Below are 14,230 nucleotides of genomic sequence, written 5' to 3'. Positions count from 1 at the left end.
CGGATGGAGTGTTGCATGGCATTGAAGCTCATTTGGAGGTTTGTTAACACAGTGTCCAAAGAAGGGCCAGATGTATTCAGAATGGTGTCGTCTGCGTAGAGGTGGATCAGAGAATCACCAGCAGCTAGAGCGACATCATTGATATATACAGAGAAAAGAGTCGGCCCGAGAAATGAACCCTGTGGCACCCCCATAGAGACTGCCAGAGGTCTGGACAACAGGCCCTCCGATTTGACACACTGAACTCTATCTGAGAAGTAGTTGGTGAACCCGGCGAGGCAGTCATTTGAGAAACCAAGGATATTGAGTCTGCTGATTTTATTTTATTTATTTCAACAATGTAGGCCAGTTGAGAACAAGTTAAGAGGTGGTTGACAGAGTCGAAAGCCTTGGCCAAGACGGCTGCACAGTACTGTCTTTTATCTATGGCGGTTATGATATCGTTTAGGACCTTGAGCGTGGCTGAGGTGCACCTATGACCAGCTTGGAAACCAGATTGCATAGTGGAGAAGGTACGGTGGGATTGGAAATGATCGGTGATCTGTTTGTTAACTTGGCTTTCAAAGACTTTAGAAAGGCAGGGCAGGATGGATATAGGTCTATAACAGTTTGGGTCTAGAGTGTCTCCCCCTTTGAAGAGGGGGATGACCGTGGCAGCTTTCCAATCTTTAGGGATTTCGGACGATACAAAAGAGACGTTGAACAGGCTAGTAATAGGGGTTGCAACAATTGCGGCGGATAATTTTAGAAAGAAAGGGTCCAGATTGTCTAGCCCGGCTGATTTGTAGGGGTCCAGATTTTGCAGCTCTTTCAGAACATCAGCTATCTGTCACGATCATCTAAAGGAGTTGACCAAGTCGCAGCGTACTTAGAGTTCCACATTTTTAATAAATATGAAACTCACCAAAACAATACAGATGAAAACGAAGCGTGATGTTCTGGGCTGCTCACAGGCAGCTACACAAACACAAGATCCCACAAAGCACATGTGGGAAAAGGCTGCCTAAGTATGATTCCTAATCAGAGACAACGATAGACAGCTGCCTCTGATTAGGAACCATACTCGGCCCAAAACAAAGAAATACAAAAACATAGAAAAAGGAACATAGAACGCCCACCCCAGTCACACCCTGGCCTAACCAAAATAGAGAACAAAACTCTCTCTATGGCCAGGGCGTGACACTATCTGGATTTGGGTGAAGGAGAAGCAGGGGGCAAAATTGCTGCAGAGCTGTTGACCGGGGTTGGGGTAGCCAGGTGGAAAGCATGGTCAGCCATAGAAAAATGCTCATTGAAATTCTCAATTATCGTAGGTTTATCAGTGGTGACAGTGTTTCCTAGCCTCAGTGCAGTGGACAGGTGGTCCTCTTATTCGCCATGGACTTTACAGTGTCCCAAAACATTTTGGAATTAGTGCTACAGGATCAAATTTCTGTTTGAAAAAACTAGCCTTTGCTTTCCTAACTGACTATGTATATTGGTTCCTGACTTCCCTGAAAAGTTGCATATCGCGGGGGCTATTCGATGCTAATGTAGTACGCCACAGGATGTTTTTGTGCTGGTCAAGGGCAGTCAAGTAAGGAGTGAACCAGGGGCTATATCTGCTCTTAGTTCTATATTTTCTGAATGGGGCATGCTTATTGGAGATGGTGAGGAAAGCCCTTTTAAAGAACAACCAGGTATCCTCTACTGATGGGATGAGGTCCGTATTCTTCCAGGATACCCGGGTCAGGTCGATGCTCGCTGAAGTATTTTTGGGATCATTTGACAGTGATGAGGGGTGGTCGTTTGACCGCGGACCCAATACGGACGCAGGTAATGAGGCAGTGATCACTAAGATCCTGGTTGAAGACAGCAGAGGTGTATTTGGAGGGCAAGTTGGTCAGGATGATATCTATGAGGGTGCCCATGTTTACAGATTTAGCATATCCCAGTATAGGTCACCTAACAGTACGAACTCTGAAGATAGATGGGGGGCGATCAATTCAGGGCACAGCTGGGGGCTGAGGTGGTCTATAACAAGCGGCAACAGTGAGAGACTTATTTCTGGAAAGGGGGATTTTTAAAAGTAGAAGCTCAAACTGTTTGGGCACAGACCTGGATAGTATGACAGACCTCTGTAAGCTATTTCTGCAGTAGATTGCGACTCCACCCCCTTTGGCAGTTCTATCTTGACAGAAAATGTTATAGTTGGAGATTTCAGAATTCTTGGTGGCTTTCCTATGCCAGGATTCAGACACGGCTAGAACATCAGGGTTGTCGGAGTGTGCTAAAGCATTGAATGAAACAAACTTAGGGAGGAGGCTTCTGATGTTAACATGCATGAAACCAAGGCTTTTACAGTTACAGAAGTCAACAAATGAGAGCGCCTAAGGAATAGGTGTAGTACTGGGGGCTACAGGGCTTGGATTTACCTCTACATCACCAGAGGAACAGAGGAGCAGGATAAGGACACGGCTAAAAGCTATAAGAACTGGTCGTCTAGTGCGTTGGGAACAGAGAATGAAAAGAGAAGATTTCTGGGCGTGGTGGAATAGATTCAGGGCATAGTGTACAGACAAGGGTACGGTAGGATGTGAGTACAGTGGAGGTAAACCTAGGCATTGAGTGACGATGAGAGAGGTTGCATCTCTGGGGGCACCAGTTAAGCCAGGTGAGATCTCCGCATGCGTGGGACAAAAGAGCTATCTGAGGCATGTTGAGCAGGACTGGGGGCACTACAGTGTAATAAAACAATAAGAAGTAACCAAAACAGCAGTAGACAAGGCATATTGACATTAGAGAGAGGCATAAATCAATCACAGGTATTGGTCAGAAGAGCTAAGACAACAACAGGTAAATGGCGATGAATGGGCAGAGAGGGTCAGTTAGGTACACACAGGCCCTGAGTTTGAGGCTGGGGCCAACAGATAAACACAAAGAGGTACAGTCTTAGTGAACAGTCCAGCAGGCAACAGCTGTGTAGCCGAGTGATCATAGGGTCCAATGAGCAGTAATAGGTGAGTCAGGGAGCCGTTCGGTAGTCACTACTGCGCTAGGCGAGGGGGAGACACGGCATTCAGAAAGCTAGCGGGCCGGGTCTAGCAGATGGGTCTTCGGCAACATCGCAACGGAAAAGCCTGTTGAAACCACATTGGACGATTACGTCGGCAGACCAGCCGTGATGGATCGGCGAAGCTCCGTGTCGACAATTAAGGGTCCAGGTCAATTGGCAAAACAGGTTTTCTAGCCCAAGAATTAGCTGGTAAACAACAACAAAAATAAAAAATAATAATAATAACAATAATTTTAAAATAAAAACAAAATAAAAATGTATTTATTAAAATAAAATAAAAATAAAAAAATAATACATTTTAGCTGGTAAACTTCATTGGCTGGCAAGGAGATGGGCCTAGCTCAAGGCTAACTGGTGCTTGCTTCAGGACAGAGGCGTTAGCCAACAATAGCCACTCGGTTGCAGCTAGCTAGCTGCGATGATCCGGAGTAAAGATTTAGAGCTTGCGGCAGGAATCCGGTGATGTGGTAGAGAAAGGCAGTCCGATATGCTCTGTGTAGATATCGCACTGTGCAGACTGGCAGGTAATTGTCCGAGCTAAAGGTGAAGACCGCTAGCAGAAGACCGCTGGTCAGGCACCATCCTCTCCTGTTAGTTAGTTAGTCTGGTCCTTTAACCAGTCAGCTGGGGGTCAGGCACCATCCTCTCCTGTTAGTTAGTTAGTCTGGTCCTTTAACCAGTCAGCTGGGGGTCAGGCACCATCCTCTCCTGTTAGTTAGTTAGTCTGGTCCTTTAACCAGTCAGCTGGGGGTCAGGCACCATCCTCTCCTGTTAGTTAGTTAGTCTGGTCCTTTAACCAGTCAGCTGGGGGTCAGGCACCATCCTCTCCTGTTAGTTAGTTAGTCTGGTCCTTTAACCAGTCAGCTGGGGGTCAGGCACCATCCTCTCCTGTTAGTTAGTTAGTCTGGTCCTTTAACCAGTCAGCTGGGGGTCAGGCACCATCCTCTCCTGTTAGTTAGTTAGTCTGGTCCTTTAACCAGTCAGCTGGGGGTCAGGCACCATCCTCTCCTGTTAGTTAGTTAGTCTGGTCCTTTAACCAGTCAGCTGGGGGTCAGGCACCATCCTCTCCTGTTAGTTAGTTAGTCTGGTCCTTTAACCAGTCAGCTGGGGGTCAGGCACCATCCTCTCCTGTTAGTTAGTTAGTCTGGTCCTTTAACCAGTCAGCTGGGGGTCAGGCACCATCCTCTCCTGTTAGTTAGTTAGTCTGGTCCTTTAATAACCAGTCAGCTGGGGGTCAGGCACCATCCTCTCCTGTTAGTTAGTCAGAGGGCTCATCTATAGACCCGTGGGTACGTACAAAATATACCCTAAAGCATGCATGCACCAGTTTTCACACTAAAATATTTATATAAACTGATCTTATCATGAGAAAATGTTTACTTTCCCAAAAGGTTTTAGTCCATTTTATATATACTCAGTTTATATGCCCAAAAGGTTTTAGACCATTCATATACACAGTTTATAGTGGTTGAAGTATTGCATTGCCATCAGGCAGTAGACTAGTATTTTGTGGTAATGGGGAATATGATGACACGCTTATTATTAATAAATAAATACGGGTAAATAATAATAACAATATGCAAAGATTTGTGTTAGTGAGAAGAGAGAAAATCAATTTCATGTTTGCATTCTAAAACAATAAAAAAAAATCTATTTCTTTGGCTATTATTTATTATATTTCCATAAAATAATACATTCCACACCTTTTCTGGCCATGATGGGTTTTGGTTTTTTCCCGAAACAGTCACAGCATACAACAAATTACAATGAGCATCTCTCATATAATCGGCCTATTATACTAGGCTTTAATGTCAAGTGTGTTGCTCTATGCATCGGTAAGGGAGGGAGGTTTACAATATACAGCAGAAGTGAACAGATGAATAGAACGTTGATCTACCACTGGAAGTAGATCTAGTCTCCTGTAGTTTCCAATGTTTTCTATTGTGATCTACCACTGGAAGTAGATCTAGGCTCCTGTAGATTCCAATGTTTTCTATTGTGATCTACCACTGGAAGTAGATCTAGGCTCCTGTAGATTCCAATGTTTTCTATTGTGATCTACCACTGGAAGTAGATCTAGGCTCCTGTAGTTTCCAATGTTTTCTATTGTGATCTACCACTGGAAGTAGATCTAGGCTCCTGTAGTTTCCAATGTTTTCTATTGTGATCTACCACTGGAAGTAGATCTAGGCTCCTGTAGTTTCCAATGTTTTCTATTGTGATCTACCACTGGAAGTAGATCTAGGCTCCTGTAGTTTCCAATGTTTTCTATTGTGATCTACCACTGGAAGTAGATCTAGGCTCCTGTAGTTTCCAATGTTTTCTATTGTGATCTACCACTGGAAGTAGATCTAGGCTCCTGTAGTTTCCAATGTTTTCTATTGTGATCTACCACTGGAAGTAGATCTAGTCTCCTGTAGTTTACAATGTTTTCTATTGTGATCTACCACTGGAAGTAGATCTAGGCTCCTGTAGTTTCGAATGTTTTCTATTGTGATCTACCACTGGAAGTAGATCTAGTCTCCTGTAGTTTCCAATGTTTTCTATTGTGATCTACCACTGGAAGTAGATCTAGGCTCCTGTAGTTTCCAATGTTTTCTATTGTGATCTACCACTGGAAGTAGATCTAGGCTCCTGTAGTTTCCAATGTTTTCTATTGTGATCTACCACTGGAAGTAGATCTAGGCTCCTGTAGTTTCCAATGTTTTCTATTGTGATCTACCACTGGAAGTAGATCTAGTCTCCTGTAGTTTCCAATGTTTTCTATTGTGTGTCAGACTTCTTGGTCAGTGCAGCATTGGCTATAAATTTGGTAAAAAAAATAAAAAGTACATGTAAAACATTATTAAATTCAAACCTTTTGTTTAATTGTCCACAACAATTTGCAATTATTTTAGTTTTTTTCTAATGAGGAACTTTTTTTTTTTTGTCTGTCAGATACAGCCAAATATCACTACGAAAGTTTAGTCTGAAAATGTAATACAACGGTTATAATTGTGGCCCCTGGGGTGATAACTTACGGTAACCCAGTGTCCTGGCCTGCAGCCAATAGTTTCTTCCTATTCTGGACACCTAAATCACCACTAACTGGTTGAATCCCCTGCTGGTCCTGGGCCCCAGCTGACTGCAAAGGCCAAAGGACCAGGGGCCTCATTTACAACCATTGGGTACATTTCGCACGAAATACCTGCAATGCGCCATTTCTGAAAAGACTGTGCACGTACAAAATTATTGAGATTTATAAACTTAGCGCACGCAATACACACAGCATGTTTCCTGTTACAAATTCAACACAGTATCACAGGTTGTGAAATTGCTTATTAGAAATTTGTGCCTAGGCACTATGAAAAAGTCAACTTTTTCGTGTACAGGACAGGATTTTTTTCATAATGTATTTGATGGGCTACAAGGCTCATTACATTACATTACATTACATGATTTTGTATAGTTCATTTTAATCACAGGCCAGAGAGACAGATGGAAGTTATCTTTACCTTATAGCCAACCACCAACGAAGAAGATGTGTGTTTTCGGTATGTTAGCTTGCTCTTTTCGTAGACACTGAACCCAGCCTCCATTTTCACTATTCACCCGGGCGTGTCCCATTTCCCTGACAACCCTTCCAGGCTCCGCCCACCAACATCCTAATAAGGAAAACAAGAGCAAAGAGAAAGAATACGTCAGACGGAGGATCGTCACACATTCACGACTGAAGTTGCCAAGTAACTCTAAATCTAACGTAGCCTATAGGATGTGTTTCAAATTATCACTTTCATGCTCAGCATAGCCACTTCATATCCTTTCTATCTTACTCAGCTATACTATACGATAACAGTATGTGGACAATTGCTCGCCCAACCAATCTCATTCCAATATCGCGGGCATTAATATGGAGTTGGTCCACCCCCCCCCCTTTGCTAATCGTGGACTACAGGAAACAGAGGGGCGTGCATGCCCCCCTCCCCCTCCCCATTCACATCGACGGGGCTGTAGTGGAGCAGCGAGTCATGAGCTTTTACTTCCTCTGTGTTCACATCACTAAGGATCTATCATGGTCCAAACACACCAACACAGTCGCGAAGAGGACACGACAATGTTTCTTCACCCTCACATTCCCAGTGGGTCAGACGTTTACATACACTCAATTAGTATTTGGTAGCATTGCCTTTCAATTGTTTAACTTGGGTCAAATGTTTCAGGTAGCCTTCCACAAGCTTCCCACAATAAGTTGGGTGATTTTTGGCCCATTCCTCCTGACAGAGCTGGTGTAACTGAGTCAGGTTTGTAGGCCTCCTTGCTCGCACCCACTTCTCAGTTCTACCTACACATTTTCTATAGGGTTGAGGTCAGGGCTTTGTGATGGCCACTCCAATACCTTGATTTTGTTGTCCTTAAGCCATTTTGCCACAACTTTGGAAGTATGCTTGGGGTCGTTGTCCATTTGGAAGACCCATTTGTGACCAAGCTTTAACTTCATGACTGATATGTTGAGATGTTGCTTCAATATGTCCACCTAATTTTACATCCTCATGACACCATCTATTTTGTGAAGTGTACCAGTCCCTCCTGCGGCAAAGCAACCCCACAACATAATGCTACCACCCCCGTGCTTCACGGTTGGGATGGTGTTCTTCGGCTTGCAAGCCTCCCCCTTTTTCCTCCTAACATAACGATGGTCATTATGGCCAAACAGTTCTATTTTTGTTTCATCAGACCAGAGGACATTTCTCCAAAAAGTATGATCTTTGTCCCCATGTGCAGTTGCAAACCGTAGTCTTTTTTATGGCGGTTTTGGAGCTTCTTCCTTGCTGAGCGGCCTTTCAGGTTATGTCGATATAGGACTCGTTTTACTGTGGATATAGATACCTTTGTACCTGTTTCCTCCAGAATCTTCACAACGGTCCTTTGATGTTGTTCTTTGATTGATTTGTACTTTTCGCACCAAAATATGTTCATCTCTAGGTCTCCTTCCTGAGCGGTGTGACGGCTGCGTGGTCCCATGGTGTTTATACTTGCGTACTATTGTTAGCACAGATGAACTTGGTACCTTCAGGCGTTTGAAAATTGCTCCCAAGGATGAACCAGACTTGTGGAGGTCTACAATTTATTTTCTGGAGTATTGGCTGATTTCTTTTGATTTTCCCATGATGTCAACAAAGAGGCACTGAGTTTGAAGGTAGGCCTTGAAATACATCCACAGGTACGCCAAATTTCTTCAGCCTCCTGCGGCCTTCTTCACCACACTGTCTGCGTGGATGGTTCATTTCAGATTGTCAGTGATGTGTACGCCGAGGAACTTGAAGCTTTCCTCCTTCTCCACTGCGATCCCGTTGATGTGGATGGGGGCAAGGCACCATCCTGTTAGTTAGGCACCATCCATGCTCCCTCTGCTGTTTCCTGAAGTATACGATCAAATACTTTGTTGTGTTGATGTTGAGGGAGATGTTATTTTCCTGATACCACTCTGCCAGGAGTTACATTTTTTATAAATGCCAACTTTTGCGTGAAAACTGGTGCACATTTTTGGGGCATATTTTTGCACGGTTTAAAAATGAGGCCCTCTGAAGCCAGTGCCAAGGGATCCTTAATGACCACAGGGACGGAAAGAGGAGAGAGGAGAGAGGAGAGAGGAGAGGGGAGAGGGGAGAGGGGAGAGGGGAGAGTGGACAGAGGGGAGGGGAGAGTGGAGAGAGGAGAGAGGAGAGGGGAGAGAGGAGAGGGGAGAGTGGAGAGGGGAGAGGGGAGAGTGGACAGAGGAGAGGGGAGAGGGGAGAGGGGAGAGTGGAGAGGGGAGAGTGGACAGAGGAGAGGGGAGAGTGGAGAGGGGAGAGGGGAGAGTGGACAGAGGAGAGGGGAGAGGGGAGAGTGGAGAGTGGAGAGTGGAGAGGGGAGAGGGGAGAGTGGACAGAGGAGAGGGGAGAGTGGAGAGGGGAGAGTGGACAGAGGAGAGGGGAGAGGGGAGAGTGGACAGAGGAGATGGGAGAGGGGAGAGTGGACAGAGGAGAGGGGAGAGGGGAGAGTGGAGAGTGGAGAGGGGAGAGGGGAGAGTGGACAGAGGAGAGGGGAGAGGGGAGAGTGGAGAGTGGAGAGTGGAGAGTGGAGAGGGGAGAGGGGAGAGTGGACAGAGGAGAGGGGAGAGGGGAGAGTGGAGAGGGGAGAGTGGACAGAGGAGAGGGGAGAGGGGAGAGTGGAGAGGGGAGAGGGGACAGAGGAGAGGGGAGAGTGGACAGAGGAGAGTGGAGAGGGGAGAGAGGAACAAACATTTAGTGACCACTACCTCGCTATCTTTCTCTCTCTCCTTAATTTCAATAAATTACAGAGCTCAAAATTGTAATAAATGATCTGTATGAATATACACAAAAACATCACGGTTTAATCCTATAGATTAGATTGGAGGAATACGTGTAGGACTAGATGGATAACGACGTTTCCTCTATAGATTAGATTGGAGGTTTAACCGTAGCGTTTAGGCTTCCACTTCTTCTAAACCTGTATGTAGATGATTTTTTTTCTTACCATCCTCTGAGGTGAAACACAATTAAGGTTTCCTGCAGTGTACAGGTTCATTCAGGTTCTGAATGGAGTAAACAGGTTTCTGTCAGCACAGCTTCATGCATAATACATGGTTGACATTCTGCTCCTGCTACCTGGAACCTGTTACCAGTCACGATGTGAAAAGTGTTGGTCTATGTCCCCTGCCAATCCAAATGAAAGATATTAAAAATTAATGGGCCTGATTAACAGACTTTAAAACCCAGCAAATTGTATATTTAAATATTAAGACACTGGTGATTAAGCAGAGAGAAATATTCATCCCCGTTGTCACGGCAATTATAACCGTTTCCATCAAGGGATTCCACAGCTTGACTTTTGTTCCGAGCAATAGTGATTAACGTTAAGGTTAATTGAAGTAGTTTTCAGAGAGTTGGGGTATTTCTCTTTCCTCTGGTCCTACATGGAGATTGTGTTTTTTTCCCAAATGGCACCCTATTCCCTATTTAGCACTACTTTTGAATCAGAGCTCTGGTCAAAAGTAGTGCACTATGTAGGGAATAGGGTGCAATTTGGGTTGAAAGTAAAGAAAGCAATGTTCTGTTGTTGAAATCTTAGTAAGTGGCTTTTCCTTAATTCTCTCTCTCTCTCTCTCTCTCTCTCTCTCTCTCTGCTTCTCTGTCTCTCCCTCTCCCTCTCCCTCTCCCTCTCTCTCCCTCCCTCCTCCCTGGGACTCTGTCTAATTGTCTGTTCCTCTGTTCAGGTGTCCCCAGGTGAGTGCCCTGCTGTAGTTACCGGGCCCTGCTGTAGTTACCGGGCCCTGCTGTAGTTACCGGGCCCTGCTGTAGTTACCGGGCCCTGCTGTAGTTATCGAGACCACCCGAGGAAGGGCGGTGGGGAGGGAGGGTGAACTGGAGACACAGAGCTTGAACAGTGTAGTGGGGCTACAATATATATATATATATATATATATATATATATATATCACTTAGAAATGTCCTTGTATTTGAAGGAAATGCACATTTTTTGTCCATTAATAACATAAAATTGATCAGAAATACAGTGTAGACATTGTTAATGTTGTAAATGACTATTGTAGCTGGAAACGACTGATTTTTAATGGAATATCTACATAGGCGTACAGAGGCCCATTATCAGCAACTATCACTCCTGTGTTCCAATGGCATGTTGTGTTAGCTAATCCAAGTTTATAATTTTAAAAGGCTAATTGATCATTAGATAACCCTTTTGCAATTATGTTAGCACAGCTGAAAACTGTTGTTCTGATTAAAGAATCATTAAAACTGGCCTCCTTTAGTCTAGTTGAGTATCTGGAGCATCAGCATTTGTGGGTTCGATTACATGCTCAAAATGGCCAGAAACCAATAACTTTCTTCTGAAACTCGTCAGTCTATTCTTGTTCTGAGAAATTAAGGCTATTCCATGCGAGAAATTGCAAAGAAACTGAAGATCTCGTACAACGCTGTGTACTACTCCCTTCACTGACCCAGGCTGATCTCCACCACCTAAACATGAACTTTGGGGTGGGCTGAACCAGGCTGAACCAGGCATTGGGGTGGGCTGAACCAGGCTGAACCAGGCTTTGGGGTGGGCTGAACCAGGCTGAACCAGGCTTTGGGGTGGGCTGAACCAGGCTGAACCAGGCTTTGGGGTGGGCTGAACCAGGCTGAACCAGGCTTTGGGGTGGGCTGAACCAGGCTGAACCAGGCTTTGGGGTGGGCTGAACCAGGCTGAACCAGGCTTTGGGGTGGGCTGAACCATCTCCAGTTGTTATCCCCTCTCAACTCTTAATAACCACCACTAAGCAGCAGAACCCCATTAGGAGCTGTTAACCAAGCTGTATTACAGTAGGATGGGCACTTCATGCACTAATTGTTATATAATGGACATATAATTGCGATATTGTTGACTCATGAGGATGATTTGAACAAAACAACATTTCAGCACCGTCCTCATCTAATCCCTCTAATCCCTCTACTCTCTATAGACTCTCTAATCCCTCTAGTCCATCTAGTCCCTCTAGTCCCTCTAGTCCCTCTAGTCCATCTAGTCCATCTAGTCCCTCTAGTCCCTCTAATCCCTCTAATCCCTCTAGTCCCTCTAGTCCATCTAGTCCATCTAGTCCCTCTAGTCCCTCTAATCCCTCTAGTCCCTCTAGTCCCTCTAGTCCCTCTAGTCCAGCTAGTCCCTCTAGTCCAGCTAGTCCCTCTAGTCCCTCTACCCCCTCTAGTCCATCTAGTCCCTCTAGTCCAGCTAGTCCATCTAGTCCCTCTACCCCCTCTAGTCCCTCTAGTCCATCTAGTCCAGCTAGTCCCTCTAATCCCTCTAATCCCTCTAATCCCTCTAATCCCTCTAGTCCCTCTAGTCCAGCTAGTCCCTCTAGTCCAGCTAGTCCCTCTAGTCCCTCTAGTCCCTCTAGTCCAGCTAGTCCCTCTAGTCCATCTAGTCCCTCTAGTCCCTCTAGTCCATCTAGTCCCTCTAATCCCTCTAGTCCAGCTAGTCCAGCTAGTCCCTCTACCCCCTCTAGTCCCTCTAGTCCAGCTAGTCCCTCTACCCCCTCTAGTCCCTCTAGTCCATCTAGTCCCTCTACCCCCTCTAGTCCCTCTAGTCCAGCTAGTCCCTCTAGTCCCTCTAGTCCAGCTAGTCCCTCTAGTCCAGCTAGTCCCTCTAGTCCAGCTAGTCCCTCTACCCCCTCTAGTCCCTCTAGTCCAGCTAGTCCCTCTACCCCCTCTAGTCCCTCTAGTCCAGCTAGTCCAGCTAGTCCCTCTACCCCCTCTAGTCCCTCTAGTCCAGCTAGTCCCTCTACCCCCTCTAGTCCCTCTAGTCCCTCTAGTCCAGCTAGTCCCTCTAGTCCCTCTAGTCCAGCTAGTCCCTCTAGTCCCTCTAGTCCCTCTAGTCCAGCTAGTCCCTCTAGTCCAGCTAGTCCAGCTAGTCCCTCTAATCCCTCTAGTCCAGCTAGTCCCTCTAGTCCATCTAGTCCCTCTAGTCCCTCTAGTCCCTCTACCCCCTCTAGTCCCTCTAGTCCCTCTAGTCCATCTAGTCCCTCTAGTCCCTCTAGTCCCTCTACCCCCTCTAGTCCCTCTAATCCAGCTAGTCCCTCTAGTCCCTCTAGTCCCTCTACCCCCTCTAGTCCCTCTAGTCCAGCTAGTCCAGCTAGTCCCTCTAGTCCCTCTAGTCCCTCTACCCCCTCTAGTCCCTCTAGTCCAGCTAGTCCAGCTAGTCCCTCTACCCCCTCTAGTCCCTCTAGTCCAGCTAGTCCAGCTAGTCCCTCTAATCCCTCTAGTCCAGCTAGTCCCTCTACCCCCTCTAGTCCCTCTAGTCCAGCTAGTCCAGCTAGTCCCTCTACCCCCTCTAGTCCCTCTAGTCCAGCTAGTCCCTCTACCCCCTCTAGTCCCTCTAGTCCAGCTAGTCCAGCTAGTCCCTCTAATCCCTCTAGTCCAGCTAGTCCCTCTACCCCCTCTAGTCCCTCTAGTCCCTCTAGTCCAGCTAGTCCCTCTACCCCCTCTAGTCCCTCTAGTCCCTCTAGTCCAGCTAGTCCAGCTAGTCCAGCTAGTCCCTCTAGTCCAGCTAGTCCAGCTAGTCCCTCTAGTCCAGCTAGTCCAGCTAGTCCAGCTAGTCCAGCTAGTCCCTCTACCCCCTCTAGTCCCTCTAGTCCCTCTAGTCCAGCTAGTCCCTCTACCCCCTCTAGTCCCTCTAGTCCAGCTAGTCCAGCTAGTCCCTCTAGTCCAGCTAGTCCCTCTAGTCCAGCTAGTCCAGCTAGTCCAGCTAGTCCCTCTAGTCCCTCTAGTCCAGCTAGTCCCTCTAGTCCAGCTAGTCCAGCTAGTCCCTCTAGTCCAGCTAGTCCCTCTAGTCCAGCTAGTCCAGCTAGTCCCTCTAATCCCTCTAGTCCAGCTAGTCCAGCTCGTTCACGTGTGTTAAAATCACTTCTCCCATAATGTGACAGAGTACAATCATTCTGTTATATAGAAAACCCTACATGACAACTTTACAGCACATTCATAAGACATGCAAAAAAAATTGTTATGCATTTGTTTATAAATGTGGCACAGGGCCTTCGTTCTAAGGGCTTTACTGGGAGGCCCAACAAGCTCACTGTACTATACTGTATTTATTTAACATGCTTGAATAAAATTAACACAGCTAACTAGTTCTCCTTCCTCTCTCTTCCGTAGCCAGATGAATCTGTCAGTGGTAGCCCTGCATACGGTCATGATTATGAGCGACACAAGCTCTTTTATAACGTTACCGCATGATCGAATCTGTGACCCATTTTCCAGATCGACACCCAGCGGGCAACCTATGACTCTACTCTGAACCCAGCGGTTGTCCTCTCTGCCACACACACACACACACACACACACACACACACACACACACACACACACACACACACACACACACACACACACACATCACACATCACACACACACACACACACACACATCACACACACACACACACACACACACACACACACACACACACACACACACACACACACACACACACACACACACACACACACAGCAGTTGTCCTCTCTGCCACACACACACACACACACACACACACACATCACACATCACACACACACACACACACACACACACACACATCACACATCACACACACACACAGCAGTTGTCCTCTCTGCCAGTGTTAT

The 14,230-nt window shown here is 46.2% G+C and overlaps 1 protein-coding gene across 1 annotated transcript in view; it reads left to right on the top strand.

Annotated features, from left to right (window-relative positions):
• The window catches only part of LOC123728977 (sporozoite surface protein 2-like), a 16,829-nt gene extending 3,008 nt beyond the window's left edge, over positions 1 to 13,821 (top strand). Inside the window, exons 2-4 of the mRNA XM_045701949.1 lie at positions 10,311 to 10,320; positions 11,664 to 12,657; positions 13,741 to 13,821. Coding sequence (XP_045557905.1) covers positions 10,311 to 10,320; positions 11,664 to 12,657; positions 13,741 to 13,821 — 1,085 coding nt within the window. The remainder of the gene's footprint in view (positions 1 to 10,310; positions 10,321 to 11,663; positions 12,658 to 13,740) is intronic.
• The last annotated feature ends 409 nt before the right edge of the window (positions 13,822 to 14,230 follow it).

The sequence above is a fragment of the Salmo salar genome, chromosome ssa19 (genome assembly GCF_905237065.1).
Source record: "Salmo salar chromosome ssa19, Ssal_v3.1, whole genome shotgun sequence".
Lineage (NCBI taxonomy): Eukaryota > Metazoa > Chordata > Actinopteri > Salmoniformes > Salmonidae > Salmo > Salmo salar.
The sequence above is the reverse complement of the archived record's forward strand: the minus strand, read 5'-3'. Positions and strand labels throughout refer to the sequence as shown.